The sequence below is a fragment of the Armigeres subalbatus genome, unplaced genomic scaffold, assembly GCF_024139115.2.
Source record: "Armigeres subalbatus isolate Guangzhou_Male unplaced genomic scaffold, GZ_Asu_2 Contig779, whole genome shotgun sequence".
Taxonomy (NCBI): domain Eukaryota; kingdom Metazoa; phylum Arthropoda; class Insecta; order Diptera; family Culicidae; genus Armigeres; species Armigeres subalbatus.
The window spans coordinates 88,939-102,703 of NW_026943566.1; the positions used below are offsets into that span (position 1 = coordinate 88,939).

At 38.4% G+C, this 13,765-nt stretch overlaps 1 protein-coding gene across 1 annotated transcript in view; it reads left to right on the forward strand.

Annotated features, from left to right (window-relative positions):
• The window catches only part of LOC134204638 (protein nubbin-like), a 49,098-nt gene extending 36,623 nt beyond the window's left edge, over positions 1-12,475 (forward strand). The window contains exons 9-10 of the mRNA XM_062679426.1: positions 10,845-10,939; positions 11,385-12,475. Coding sequence (XP_062535410.1) covers positions 10,845-10,939; positions 11,385-11,402 — 113 coding nt within the window. The 3' untranslated portion in view covers positions 11,403-12,475. The remainder of the gene's footprint in view (positions 1-10,844; positions 10,940-11,384) is intronic.
• The last annotated feature ends 1,290 nt before the right edge of the window (positions 12,476-13,765 follow it).

Sequence of the window (13,765 nt, forward strand, 5' to 3'; positions counted from 1 at the left end):
CGTTCCATGACGAAAGTTCCGCTTTGTATAAGCACCGCGAAGCAAAATCGCTTTTGATATTTGATATTGAATGGGATGGCCCGTTTACATATCCACTAATTCTGACGACAATGTACTGTCCGATAATACTAACGCAACATTAGCTCAATTTAAACATAAATTGTCATCTGCTGATAAGCGCAATAAAGCCTGTTTACAAATACGCCTGTTATATTCAACATCGAAGTATCCGACAATATTAACATTATGTAAACAGACATTTCATCTTCTGATGAAAATCTGTATTGAATTAGCGAATATGAAACGGGTCAACATTTTCAAGCAAATTTATTTCTGAAGGTTTTTTTTTGGAGAAATCCAATATATTTAGTTAGGGAGGGAGGTATGTTAAATGTCAAAGGTCTACACAAATTTATGAAAATTTTTATGAGCAAATGTCCATGCTGATGGACGGAAAACTGTTCGACATCTATCCAGTCCAGAATATTGATCAAAGATATAAATTGTAAATAAAATAATTATTAATTGAGAAGAGTTAAGGCTATAAACTTCATTGTTCTCTTTATTGTACAGACTTTATTTTTCTGACATGACATGCTAATTACGAATTAATATTAGTAACATGATTGATACATTCCAATTTCCTTTTCTCTTTCTAAAACTTCGTCTCATTTTACGAATAACTCAAATTAGAATTGAAAGTAATTTCCGAATAGATATATGTCTTTTTTGTTACATTGGAAACGGTTTTGATTATAGTAATTTTTAATTTACGAACTATCACTTTTAAGCTAAGCTTAGTTTGATGTGATTCAGAAAATAAGACGTAACTAAGAATCAGTTAGATGCAACAAAATAAGCAAACATATTGAGAAACGCGATACATTCCCGTCCGTCTATTCATACATACTGAATCGGAAAGTTCCCAGCAGGTCTGGGTTCCATACGTTGAACATCGCCGGCGCCACAGTTTCGCTGAACTTTGCCTATGTTGCAGTAGTCGCGCGCGATTGCCATTCTTGGACCTCCTGGATTCGTTTTGGAAACTTTCGATTCGTGTTGTCAAACAGATGATCGTAGGATTGTTCTGCAATTCACTGGGCCAGTTTTGTGGTTGATGGAACGATTTTTTTAAATTTTTGCAATAGCTTGTGCAAAGGGGAATTCCTCGCTGCATACATTGACCACTGCAGAACGGTCGCATAACGGTACCTGTTTGAACACGGCTGATGTTCCAGCACTTGTGCGCGGAAACTGATTGACTTTACACAACTTTAAACTGCTAGACTGCTACCGGAACTTCGCGTGTAGTACATTTTGTTCTCCAATCTTGCGCTTTTGACTTCTTGAGTGAGGACTATTTCTTTTTGCATGCCAGCTGCTGATAACACGAATGGCTGGACTTTCTGAAGCGGCTTTCCGGTTTGTGGACCATCTCAGCGGTGAAGAGCGAGGAACGCAGAAGTACAGAATTTGATGCAACTTTATCCCTCGCTTCTAGTGGTTTTTTGAGGAGTACTTCCACAGTATATTTTGCCGGAACAAATTTCGCCGAAATGCATAGTTTTTCACAGGCTTCGGGAACTTATTTTGAAAAAATAAAAATTATGAGAGCAGAAAATTTAACGTCTTTTTTCGACAGCCAGTTTGGCGTAGGTTTCCGTAGACTTTAAATTATTTATTTATGTTTGAATTTCTGAAACTGGCCTGAGGCTGCTGTGGCCGCTATCGATGCCATCATGCTTTGCGGTTTTCTTGTTTGAATCATTCGTAGAGAATGAAAATGTGTCTTTTCACCAGAAAAAATCATAACTTTTCTGCGGTTGTGTCTTGTTATTTGTAGACAATTACTTCTTTCTCTTGTACCGTTTTGCATCGAATCCCGAGCATGACTCATATTCCGAACACTGGCGTTCTAGCGCCCTAAAACCAAAACTTTCATTGTTTTTCCACACTGAGGATCAAGATTACAAATGAATTCAAGCTCCTGTGAAGAAAATTGCACGAATAAAATCAAAATGGTCATTTAAAAATGTCACTTCTTTTTGCTAACATGCTAACTGCTGAAAAAAATTACAAAAGTAAAAAAAAAACAAATATCAGTTTTATCGGATAAAATCGCAAATGTCGTTTATACATACGCGTATGTCCATGTAAATCGTACACCGATGTGCATTGAACGTATATGACTTCTTGCTTCATCTCGTTGATCTCTGAACCTGATCATTATAATAATTTCATTATTACTTACATCATTCCATCCGATTTTCTTAGGAGCTGATTATTACTGCTATTATACTGCCAATTATTATCACTACAATCACTCCCGACAATGAATAAATTAACTAGAACTGAAATAAAATACCAAATAATAAACGCTCGAGGGTAAACACTGTGAAATGGAAGATTATACTGAAAAATATATTAGCTCTTTTAGTGGAATGTATTCAACCGTCTAAGACGAATTAAGTACTCTCCATTTAATTCCACCAGTTAATTTTCGTTATCCTTGCAGATACGTATTTCGACCACAACTGTGTGGTCGTCTTCAGTGTCTCGTACTTGACAGTGTCTCGTACTTGAGTCGAGTCAAGTACGAGACACTGAAGACGATCACACAGTTGTGGTCGAAATATCTGCAAAGATAACGAAAATTAACTGGTGGAATTAAATGGAGAGTACTTAATTCGTCTTAGACGGTAGATTATACTGATTTGACAGTTCATCATCCTTTATATGTGGACGGAATCGTTAGCTACGCTGCGCAATCGTATTTAGGTATAAACGTTATCGGGTTTATCATAAGTTGTTTCCAGTAGCGATTCAAGCCACATATGTACGCACAGCAACACGGTACTAGAATCGTATTAATGTAATATGTATCGTATACTAAAGCGTTGAAGTTTTTGTTATTAATAGATTTTCATCTACATGATGATTGTCAAAATTCTGTTGCTTTTCAAGAGTTGCTAAGTAACTATTGGATACCCTTGTGGCCCGAGGTAAACAACCCTACAGGGAAGTAAGAGGTGTTTTGGGGAATCGCGATGTGGTTTATATGCAGGCCATCTATGCCTTTCTTTGCTCGTCTGACATAAAAGTCTGATACCCCTTTTTTTCTCGTTTTTGTTTTGTTTTTATCTTATTGTTCTGTGTAAAACGAAGCTATGGCCATCCGGAAGATGCTCCCTGACGAACCACAACTCGAGCACGACGCAACGCCACACCGTTAATGACATCAAATACCCGGATGAGCAGCTGTAATACCTCAAACCTAAATCCCAACCTCGTCCGTCCTGAAATTACGCAATCTAACCTTAAGTCGCCACGAGTATCTTCGTCTATACCCTTTCCCCTTACTAACTGTTGATAATAAGATGATATCGATTGTAAATATCATAAGGTATCGGCTCCGTTAAGTGTTATATACGCCTGAGCCTGTCAAATAAACGCAATAGATAAAAAAAAGAGTTGCTGAGTAGCACAGAGATAGAGCATATGCCTTCAGATCCAGAGGTTAAATGTTCGAACCAGGGTTGCTTTTTTGTAATTATTTTTTTATGTCCACAGGATCGTATTAATGATTACTAAAACTCGGGAAAGTCGTTGTTTAGTATGTATTGTACATGTATATTAAAAACATGTATTTTTTTTATATGATGACGTATAGCAATTTTTATACGTATCAAAATGTTGACTGGGCTGACGCCAACGTCCACCACTCAAGGACTTACCACCGAAACGCTATGAACGCCATCCAAACGAACATATTTCTGCAGCGCTTAGCTCCGACGAGTGCTTGGTATTTTGCTACCAATTATCTCCCATCGCCAAGCGATGCTGGCCAACAGTCGCTTTATGAATTTCCGCTAAGAAGTCACCATTTAGAATACATTTTCTGCATCGCCACTAACCGAAACCAACGCCTTTTGTGCAAAAAATCATTGCGTGGATTTTTCACTGCTGTCGGGTATGGCTACTCGATGATTTACGTTCTGCTGAATTTTGCTACCGGTGACGGCCAGTCGATGATTTTTTTTCGCTGCTAGCGGCGTCATCGTTGCGATAGCTGCTGTGTGGCACTCGTGTCCCTTTCCGTGTAGTCTTGATTGAACTGAGGACTAGAGCCTGGCTCGTGAGTTGTCCGATGTTGATGTCTGTGTTTGCGATTCACTTTCGGGATTGGTTGGTTTACTGATATTTAACAGTGCCCGGTGATATTTAAATTTTCATATGTTTAGCTCTTGTTTTAGTAGTTGAGAAAAATCTTAAAGAGCTCGTCGATCGGTCGATCAGTACAATCAAAGTTAATTGCCTGTATCCTGTATCCTATATCTTGACAGACACGTTCCCAAAACAGTGACGTATAGTCCTCCTCACTCACCTGTTGCAAACTAGTTGTCTTCGACGACTCTAGTTATATAAAACAGTGAGGCTTGAGAAAGTTCTCTAAGCACCGTTTAATGTCACTGAAACGGCACTACTCATAAATCATTCATACATTCATACAAGCGGTCTGCCAAAAGTTGCTTCTCACAGTATCAGCGTGGACTACGAAGGAAGCTGAAGTCATGAATCTGATCTACAGTCACGCATGGCGCTTAACGGATTATAATTATCGGTGTCTAATTCTTAGGGTCTGTCTCATTTGGAGAATTAAACTGAAATTAAACTTAAAAGTGACATTTCAATAATTATTAAATAACCCTGCTCACAGAGGAAGATTACTTTTGACAGATATCGAATCATTTTGCATCTATGTCTTATTGGAATTGCTGGGTAGCACCAGCTATTCTTATGACAGGGTTATTTTTTAATTTTCGGACTGTCACTTTTAAGTTTGATTCTCAAAATGAGACAGACCCTTAGAATATCAGTAGACTGGTCGTTGACAAATTTGCCAGTGTTTCCACCAATGAAATGTTAACAGAAGATCAGCCTTGTCGGACTATTCCACCGGTATACAGTTTAAGATGATTTTGCAATCTTTAGCCGGAACAAGTCGTAGGGAAAGATGATGGTCTGTGTCATAGCCGCGGTAATGCAAATCTTCTAATGGTGAAGTATTTTATCGGCCTCGTTGATCTGGGGAACGCCTGCGATGATGCGGTGCGCAGCAGATGTAGCTCCGCCGATGGAGACCCGGAATGTCGTTGTCGAAAATTCGAAAAACGTCACGAAAATATGATAGATTTTGAACGTTAATATCTCAGTCGTTTCTCAATGGATTTCCAATTTACTTGGACCATTCGATCAAGGAAGAGTCAACGCTTCATACCCGATTACACGAATCGCTTTTTATGCGATTTTTTTAATTTCATACTGACTGATAATGCTGTGTCAAAGACAAAGACTGTGGGAGCTTAAGAAGTACCGGCCTATAGGCTACTGACTCGACAGGTGGTATAAAGCAATCCATAGAGCCATTCGGCCCATAATTTCAACCATCAAACCATCAACCATTCAAAATTTCAGCGAATTTGACTTATTACGAGTTTACTAAGGTAACTCTATAGCTGCAACATCGATACGTTTCATGTTTCAAAACTAAATGGGTTAACGGGTCGAAATATTTTGAATATACGATAATAGTCCATAAATCATTTGAAATACATGCGAAAGTGCAATGGTGTCAACTATGCAATCTTAGAAAAAAATTTTTTTTTCTTTGGTCCACCATTCTGGCCCTGATAATTGAGGTCAAGCGATTGCAGTCTGAGGTCAAAGAAGGCAGATTGGTTCGTTGGGATTGCCTTCGTTTAACATTCTGCAGACGAATCAAATCTTTGGTGAGAGTGTCAATGGTTAGGTCTGTGCTTACCTGGCGGACCACTAGTAAGTGTTGATCCCGCGCCCGCGAGATCTCCTCCTTGAAGGAATGTAGTTGCCGGTCGAAACCAGATACGAGCCTAAAGTCTTCAGGAAAAACGTAGCGGATGGTATTTCAAGTCACTTTGCCAAAGACACCCCATATCTATGACTTATATAGTACGATATATGTGACATTTTCTGTGGAAGGCCCCTGAAATCAGTTTTTTGAGCATAAATTTTTTATCAATGTTTCAGGGATTTTTATCACCTTCATCAAAGTTGTTTGGCTAACAAAAATACACGTTTTGCCTTTCGCGTATACTAATTGGGGCCCTCCTTAGCCGTGTAGTAAAACGCGCGGATACAAAGCAAGACCATGCTGAGGGTGGCTGGGTTCGATTCCCGGTGCCGGTCTAGGCAATTTTCGGATTGGAAATTGTCTCGACTTCCTTGGGCATAAAAGTATCATCGTGTTAGACTCATGATATACGAATGCAAAAATGGTAACCTGGCTTAGAAACCTCGCAGTTAATAACTGTGGAAGTGCTTAATGAACACTAAGCTGCGAGGCGGCTCTGTCCCAGTGTGGGAACGTAATGCCAATAAGAAGAAGAAGAAGTATACGTAAAAGCCATAGGATCACTCCAAAACCGAACTTTTGATAGAAGGCTCGCAGACCCATAGTGTTAAATAACAATCGACTCAGCTCGACGAATTGAGATGATGTCTGTATGTATGTGTGTGTGTGTACAAAAAATGTGAGACACACTTTTTTGTACTTAGCCTTAAACAACAGGTTGCATTCGACGCGGAATCCTTCCTAATTTTTCGCTATTGAAAATTGGCCCAATCGGTCATTGCGTTCCGAAGTTATTAAAAAACATTATTCCAGACAAGTTATTAAAAAACATTATTCCAGATAATTGAGAAATTTCAAATTGATTGTTTGAGCTCAAAAAACGACAGGATTCCGACATTCAAAGACATAACGATTTCTGAAAACTTAATGATTTTTATAACATTTCCAAGATAATATAAAACTATTTTAACCTACCGAGATAAGCATGCCAAGACCATGCTGCAGGTGGCTGAGTTGTATTCCCGGTTCGGTCTAGGAAATGTTTTGGTTGGACATTTCCTCGGCATTTCTATGTGGGATGGTTTTATAAAGATAATTTTAGTTTTGAAAGTAAGGAATGCATTTTATTCTATGGAGTTTTTATAAATATTAACGGGGCTTATTAGTTAGTAAAGCTTTTCTAAATTACGCTTCTGATCATTGTTGAGCTAGATTTTTTCCACTAGATAGATGATTAAACGTAAAGCTCATCGATTACTTCAAAGTCTTGTGGTTGTACCAAGAGCCATGAAAATAAGTGTCTTTTTAGAAGAAGATGAAGATTTGATGCATAGGGCAGGAGATTGATTTTCGTTTACTGGTTAACTTTTCTGAACTCTTAGGCAATTTAGATTTTATTAGAGTCATCCCTTCAGCACGATTTTTGTGTCTAAAAATTCAAACTCTTCTCCAAAACTTTTAAAACTACCCTGGTTCTGATCGTCCAGGTTTTGTGTTTGCGTTGGTGGTATTCGGCTTGACCAAATAATTGAACGTTGTTGAAAGTGATTGCCAAAAGCAAAATAGCAATAATGCGACAACACAATGAAAAGTGGACTACTTTTTAAATTGGTAATGAATTTCGAGTGAAAATAATCGTTTCGAATGAATATTTCTCCAAGCTCACGCAGTGCAATATCATAGAAAGTTGCTTGTTTGCCACAACATTTGTAGTAAAATGAATTTGCTTGTCTGGATGAATCACTCGTTCTCATCAACTATGCATCGCAGCGATATGATATCTAGGACAAAATACAGTACATATTTTTAAGTTTTTTTTATACCCATGTCACTTTTTGTTGAAATCAGAAGAGATTTTATTTTAAACTAAAAGCTAGATATTTACTTCCATTTTTGCCTTTATTGTGCACTTAGCATGACTCATTTTTGCGCTCATCTGTTTACCGTATATCAATTGAAATCTGATTTCTATTTGAATGAGGTATTAAGGATTTCTATGAGCACGTTGGATAGTTTTTAGTGATAAATTGAAGTTACACAATCAAAAATACGACAGAAAAAAAAGTGTAAAAAGTGAATTATGTGTATCTACATTACTTCTCCTTCTTCGTTTTGGCATTACATTCCCCACTAAGACATTGCCGCCTCACAGTTGATTTCTAAGCTAAGTTACCATTTTTTTACCATCAAATTTACCACCAAAGTTTCAATTTTGGTATATATTTGGGAAAGAATTGGGTGTATATGTGCATATGATGACGATTCAGAGCATTATCTTCATCCAAGCCTTTCTTAGCTGTTTGCAGGGGATAACATAAATATATCAAGTTCGGCTTCGTCATGCACTTTGACGCTTGAGCTCCAACAAACTATTAATTTAGACTATAATTTGGTAATATCGGTACCCCTGAGTTTATATACGATTATTGGAATAAAAAAATTCAGGAATCTCATTTTAAATGGGACGCGATAAATAACAATCGTTGGTCTTCCAACTACAAAGATCCGTTTCAGGGAGAAAAAAAAAGTTGTTCGGGACTTCTCGGTAGATTTTTTTCAAATAGTCACGAAATGAAAGCTTAAGAGCTATATTTTCACGCAGTGAAAGTTTTGGCGATGCTCATTTTTTTTTGTCATAAAGGTCCCCCATACACACGCCGTGCTACCCATTGCAGAGAAAGGGCGAGAAGAATTTGCTGCTAACGATTGCACCGACGCTTTTTGTCTCGCTTCTTCTTCTCTTCTTATATGGCTCTACATTCCAACTGGAATTGGCCTGCTTTTCAACTTCAACTTTTAGCACTTCCTCAGTTATTATTTAAAAGCTTTTCTATGCACGCCATAACGCATGAATATGTACATGTATCTTGTGTGGCATGTAGAATGGATACTAGGGTGGTTCAAAAAATCGATTTTGCTCCACAGTGCTCATCTGATTCTTTATCATGTTCTGAGTGTCCTCTGAAAATTTGAGTTCATTTGGATTAAAACTGATTTAGATGAGATGAGCACTGTGGAGCAAAGTCGATTTTTTGAACCACCCTAATGGATACACTATCACCAGGAAGGCGAGAATGTTTCCTATCCGTAAACATCCGTAAACATCGCCATCTCCAGATTGGCAATCCTACGCCTTCGATCGCGAAAAACACAACCAATCGACACGACGTTTGTTCGTACTGGAATGCCAGAAAACCCATGGTCATGAGGCAAAACGCTTTTAGCTGGCGGCTCTAAGAGAATAACGCACCACACGGATATTAAGCAATTAGTATGAACAATAGTATTAGATCGCTAATAGCGCTTCAAATCATGTGATTAACAACTTTCGTTCTAGACGGTACTCTATGTGCCAGATAAACATGTTTTTCATCATTCACGGAGTAGAAACTATTGATATGCACAGTCAGTCTGAGCTAAGCTAAGCTAAGCAGATAAATGTTTTTCATCACAGTATCCCAAATTTTATACTTGAGAATAAGCAAATCAAAACAATAAATTTGGCATTAAAGACAATCTTCATGGAATCCAAAACTAAATGCACTAGCGTTTTCAAGAGCACACCTACGGAAACAATGCGCAACTGTATTTTTTATGATTCCACGCATGCTGCGATGCAGCAAAGCTGAAATAATAAAAATGACAGTTGTGCATTGCTTCTGTATTGAAAACGCGAGTGGATTTAAGGGGATACGGGAAGCACAAACAATCATCAAATCGTCATCATTTTCATCATTGAATGCTTAATTTTGTTTCTACAACAAGTATGATTTTGAAAAAGTATCAGCGGCGCGTGCTTACTCTCCATCTACATGCTGATACATTTACAGTTACGTCAAACAACTAAAAATCGAAATACGCGGCTCCAAAGTTACGAGGTGATAATGCTAGAAAGAGACAAAAGATAGGAAAAATAACACGGTGTGTAGTGCTTCCCCGAGTCACCTTAAGTTTGGATTCCTTAAGGATTGCTCTTAAAGGTATCAACCAAACCTTTTACGTAAAATCCGGGCTACTATGGTTGAATCAAGTTTATCACAAATGCAACAGCACCTTTAACGTTCTTAAGGTTCCCCCAGACGTAAGCGATTTCATTGCCACGATGTCGACAACTAGTCGCCGCGTTTGGATCTTTCAGCAATATTCCATTTCACTTTCCATACCAACCGTGACGGAATCACAGTCGCCAAGCGATAGAATCGCGCAGCGGTCCCGTCGTGTATGATTAGGTGAGACTTTATGCTGCTACAGCGCGTGGAGACGCGTAGTACATTGTGGAATGTTTTGTCAAGATGTTTCATGCAAATGCAGGAAATTCTGGTTTTTCCTACCTGTGCGTTTGGAGTTTCTTCCCCTACAAAACCAATTTTCTAGTATATGCTCCTTGAAAATTAGGATGGACTTGGTTGGACGCTCCTTGTTAATTAGGATACAAATATTCTAAGAGCGTCGAGAATATGCTATGGTTTCATTTGTTAACGAGACTCGCACCATGTTGACTCCAGCGAAATCTCCACGAAATCAAAATTTCAAGTAACCACTTCTGAACAAATTACGCCAAATTCGGGCTTCTTAATCGCAATAGGACACTGCACGGAAACATCTCTTTCTCTTTCGTTTCTCTTACATTTTGACGTGAGACAAAGCAGTCCGTGCAGTGCTCTATAATATTTTCGAAGAATATACCTACATGAGAAATCCATCAATCAAATCTAATCCATGAAAATCTGTAACATGTAACTAGCTCGGCAAAAGCCGTCTTTCATACAAAATTATCCGCTTTGGAAATCTAGATCTCAGTTGCCTGTGATCATAGACCTCGAAGCCTAAAAAGGGTCTAAAAACTAATAAATAAAATGAATAAAAAAATCTGATTTGTTCATACCCAAACACCGATTTCTTATATTTACACTAAAAAAATAGAGCGCTGAACTAATGATATCTTCATTTCCAGGAACGGAAATCACTGGTTTGGCGCACCAGCTGGGCTACGAGCGGGAGGTGATTCGGATCTGGTTCTGCAACAAGCGGCAAGCCCTGAAAAACACGGTACGAATGATGTCGAAAAATTTCAAAATGGAAAGCTCATAAGAAGGATTTGTTTTTCACTGTTTCGGTTTTGAAGTGATTCATCTTATTTTCATTGCAAACACGTGCCATTTGTTTGAATATTTTATTTTTATTTAAACTATTCGAGAGATTTAGTGGAATTTATTGATTGAGAAATAAAAGTTGCTATTTATTTTAAGAAAACGAAATATTCATCACTTTATTAGTTCAATTAGGCAGCGTAAACGTACTAAGAATGTACTTTCTACTAGTTTTCAATTGAGTTAGAAATGATGCAACCAAAGTTCCTATGAAATTAAGTATAAGAGTTATAAAAAACAGATGATGCTAATACATTTTATAATGAGCGAAAATATAGTAATAGTTGTATGATATTGATCGATTTACGTTTTCTAACTTTTCCACATCTTCTTTGTTCAAACAGTTGAAAATTACTCAGTAAACAAAGTTTCGGACTCAAGAAAGGTGCCAAAAAATCTTCATCTACGTCAGCTGAACGTGCCATAGTTTTAGTTGAAATTATATAAGAAATTTATGGAACAGAAATATTTTCAAAGTTTCGTTTTGCCCAAAACACAAAACATGACTAAATGAGAATTTAACATGACATGTATACCGAAACAAACAGAAGAATTATTTTTAATATTGAAATTACAATAAAAAGGTCAGACTTTCAAAGGAAATTTATGTATAGTGAGCTATAGAAAGCGATGAACACGATAAGAATTTTCAAAAAATCCTAAGAAGTGAAAATAAATTGGCAGTACTCAAAAACCTTAACGAGATTCTCAATGGTCTCTCCAATTGGCAACAGTCCCTGATTCGAAATTTTCCCTCTTCCTAATCACCGATGCTCCCTGTGTCATGTGCCCGTAAACGTGTATGTACCATCACAATTAGAGAAATTTCTACGAAAAGGCATCAAATGATAGCTTTTGTAACTGCACCATAGTTTTGATCGTCGGAATTCAGCTCATCGTGCTAGGATCTCAGCCAACAAAATCGGTTCATATCTCACACTGCGTCTGAAATGTAAATAGTCTACGAATCGGAGAAAAAAAAAATCATCCTAACGCTGTTATCACACAAAACCGGTGTAAATTTGTCTATCCTGTAACATACCGGCCAGAGATTACTTGAAATAGAATATTTAAACGTCAAGAATACGGAAAACACGCGCCTCATAGATTTAGTTGTTTAAGATGAGTGTTTAGTATCCCTGTACCGAAAAAACATATTGGATGTGATATGTAAAATATACAATACTTGCATACATTTTGAATGATGGTAAAACAGACAGAACAATTACTTTTCAGAAACCAAAACAGATCAAAGTAAACTCACTCACACAAGTCACATTCAGTACTCACTCAATTGCATTTGTCATAAGTCCAAGTAGGAAGAAAGGAAGCCGAAGATTGAGTTGAAGCGACGATGCACTAATGGGGAAGGGTTTGGGGAAATAGTTGTATGGAGTAAACCTGTGGATATTATGCTGTATGGAATTCGATAAATAAAACTTTACGAAATATGGAACTTTATTTATTACTTCCGAAAATCTTTTGCTGAAGAATCATTTACGCATGCGCAGTATAACCCTGACCCAAACTGGAACACATTTTTATTTAGCGTGACGCAGGAGCAATGTAATGGGAAATAAAGCCATTTTTATTTATTTGCTCAGACTAAGGCCGGAGTGGCCTGTGCATTACATAAAAGCACGTCGCACGTCGCCACCTACGCAGTCTACGGAGGGTCCGCAAATCGTCCCCCACCTGATCGATCTAACTTGCTTGCTGCGCGACTTGCCTTCTTGTTCCCGTCGGATCGTTGTGAAGAAACATTTTCACCGGATTACTATCCGTCATTCTGGCTACGTGTCCGGCCCACCGCAGTCTTCCGATTTTCGCGGTCTGAACGATGGATGGTTCTCCCAACTCTATGCTTTGGGTGTGTGTTACCGTTACCGCAAGAATTTAGAAAACGCAATGGCAAGAAGAATGAAAACTTTGAATTGTGGCATCGACGGTATGGCCACCTGGGAGAGACGAATCTGAAGAACCTGAAGCACAAGATGATCGAAGGGGAATCAAAAATTCAAGATTGACCTGATCGATGTTTATGTGAATTTGCTTGGCCAGTAGGCAAACAAGACAACCGTTGAACAACGCAGTGGATAGACGTTCATCTAGACCGTTGGAGCTCATCCACTCTGACGTGTGTGGGCCGTTTATTACTACAACGTGGAACGGTAAGCGCTATTATGTGTCATTCATGGACGACTATAGCCATTTTACGATGGTCTATTTGCTCAAATGGAAGGTTGAGGCGCAGAAAAAATAGGTAGCATCTTTCTTCGGCACACAGGTGTCGAGACTCCGGTGCGACAATGGCGGGGAGTATATTGGAAAATTGTTCAAGAAGTTTTGCCGCACGGAATGTATCCGCAGAATGGTGTGTCGGAGCGCCTAAATCGCACTCTGTTAGACAAGCCTCGATCCATTCTGCAAGATTCTGGCTTGGCGAAGAGTATGTGGGGTGAAGCTGTCCTCACTGCTGCCTACATTATGAATCGAAGTCCAACAGGTGCTCTGGAAGAAAGAAAGACCCCATATGAAATGTGGTACAAAAGAAAGCCGAGCGTAGATAGGATGCGTGTTTTCGGTTCAACTGCTTTCACCTGGGGCAAAACAAAAGCGTGAAAACTGGATCCAAGAAGAGAAAAGAATGTAATGGTAGGATACACCCTGAATTTAGCAAGGATTTGTCTCAGAGTAAACATATCATCCATCGTTGATCGGCTCT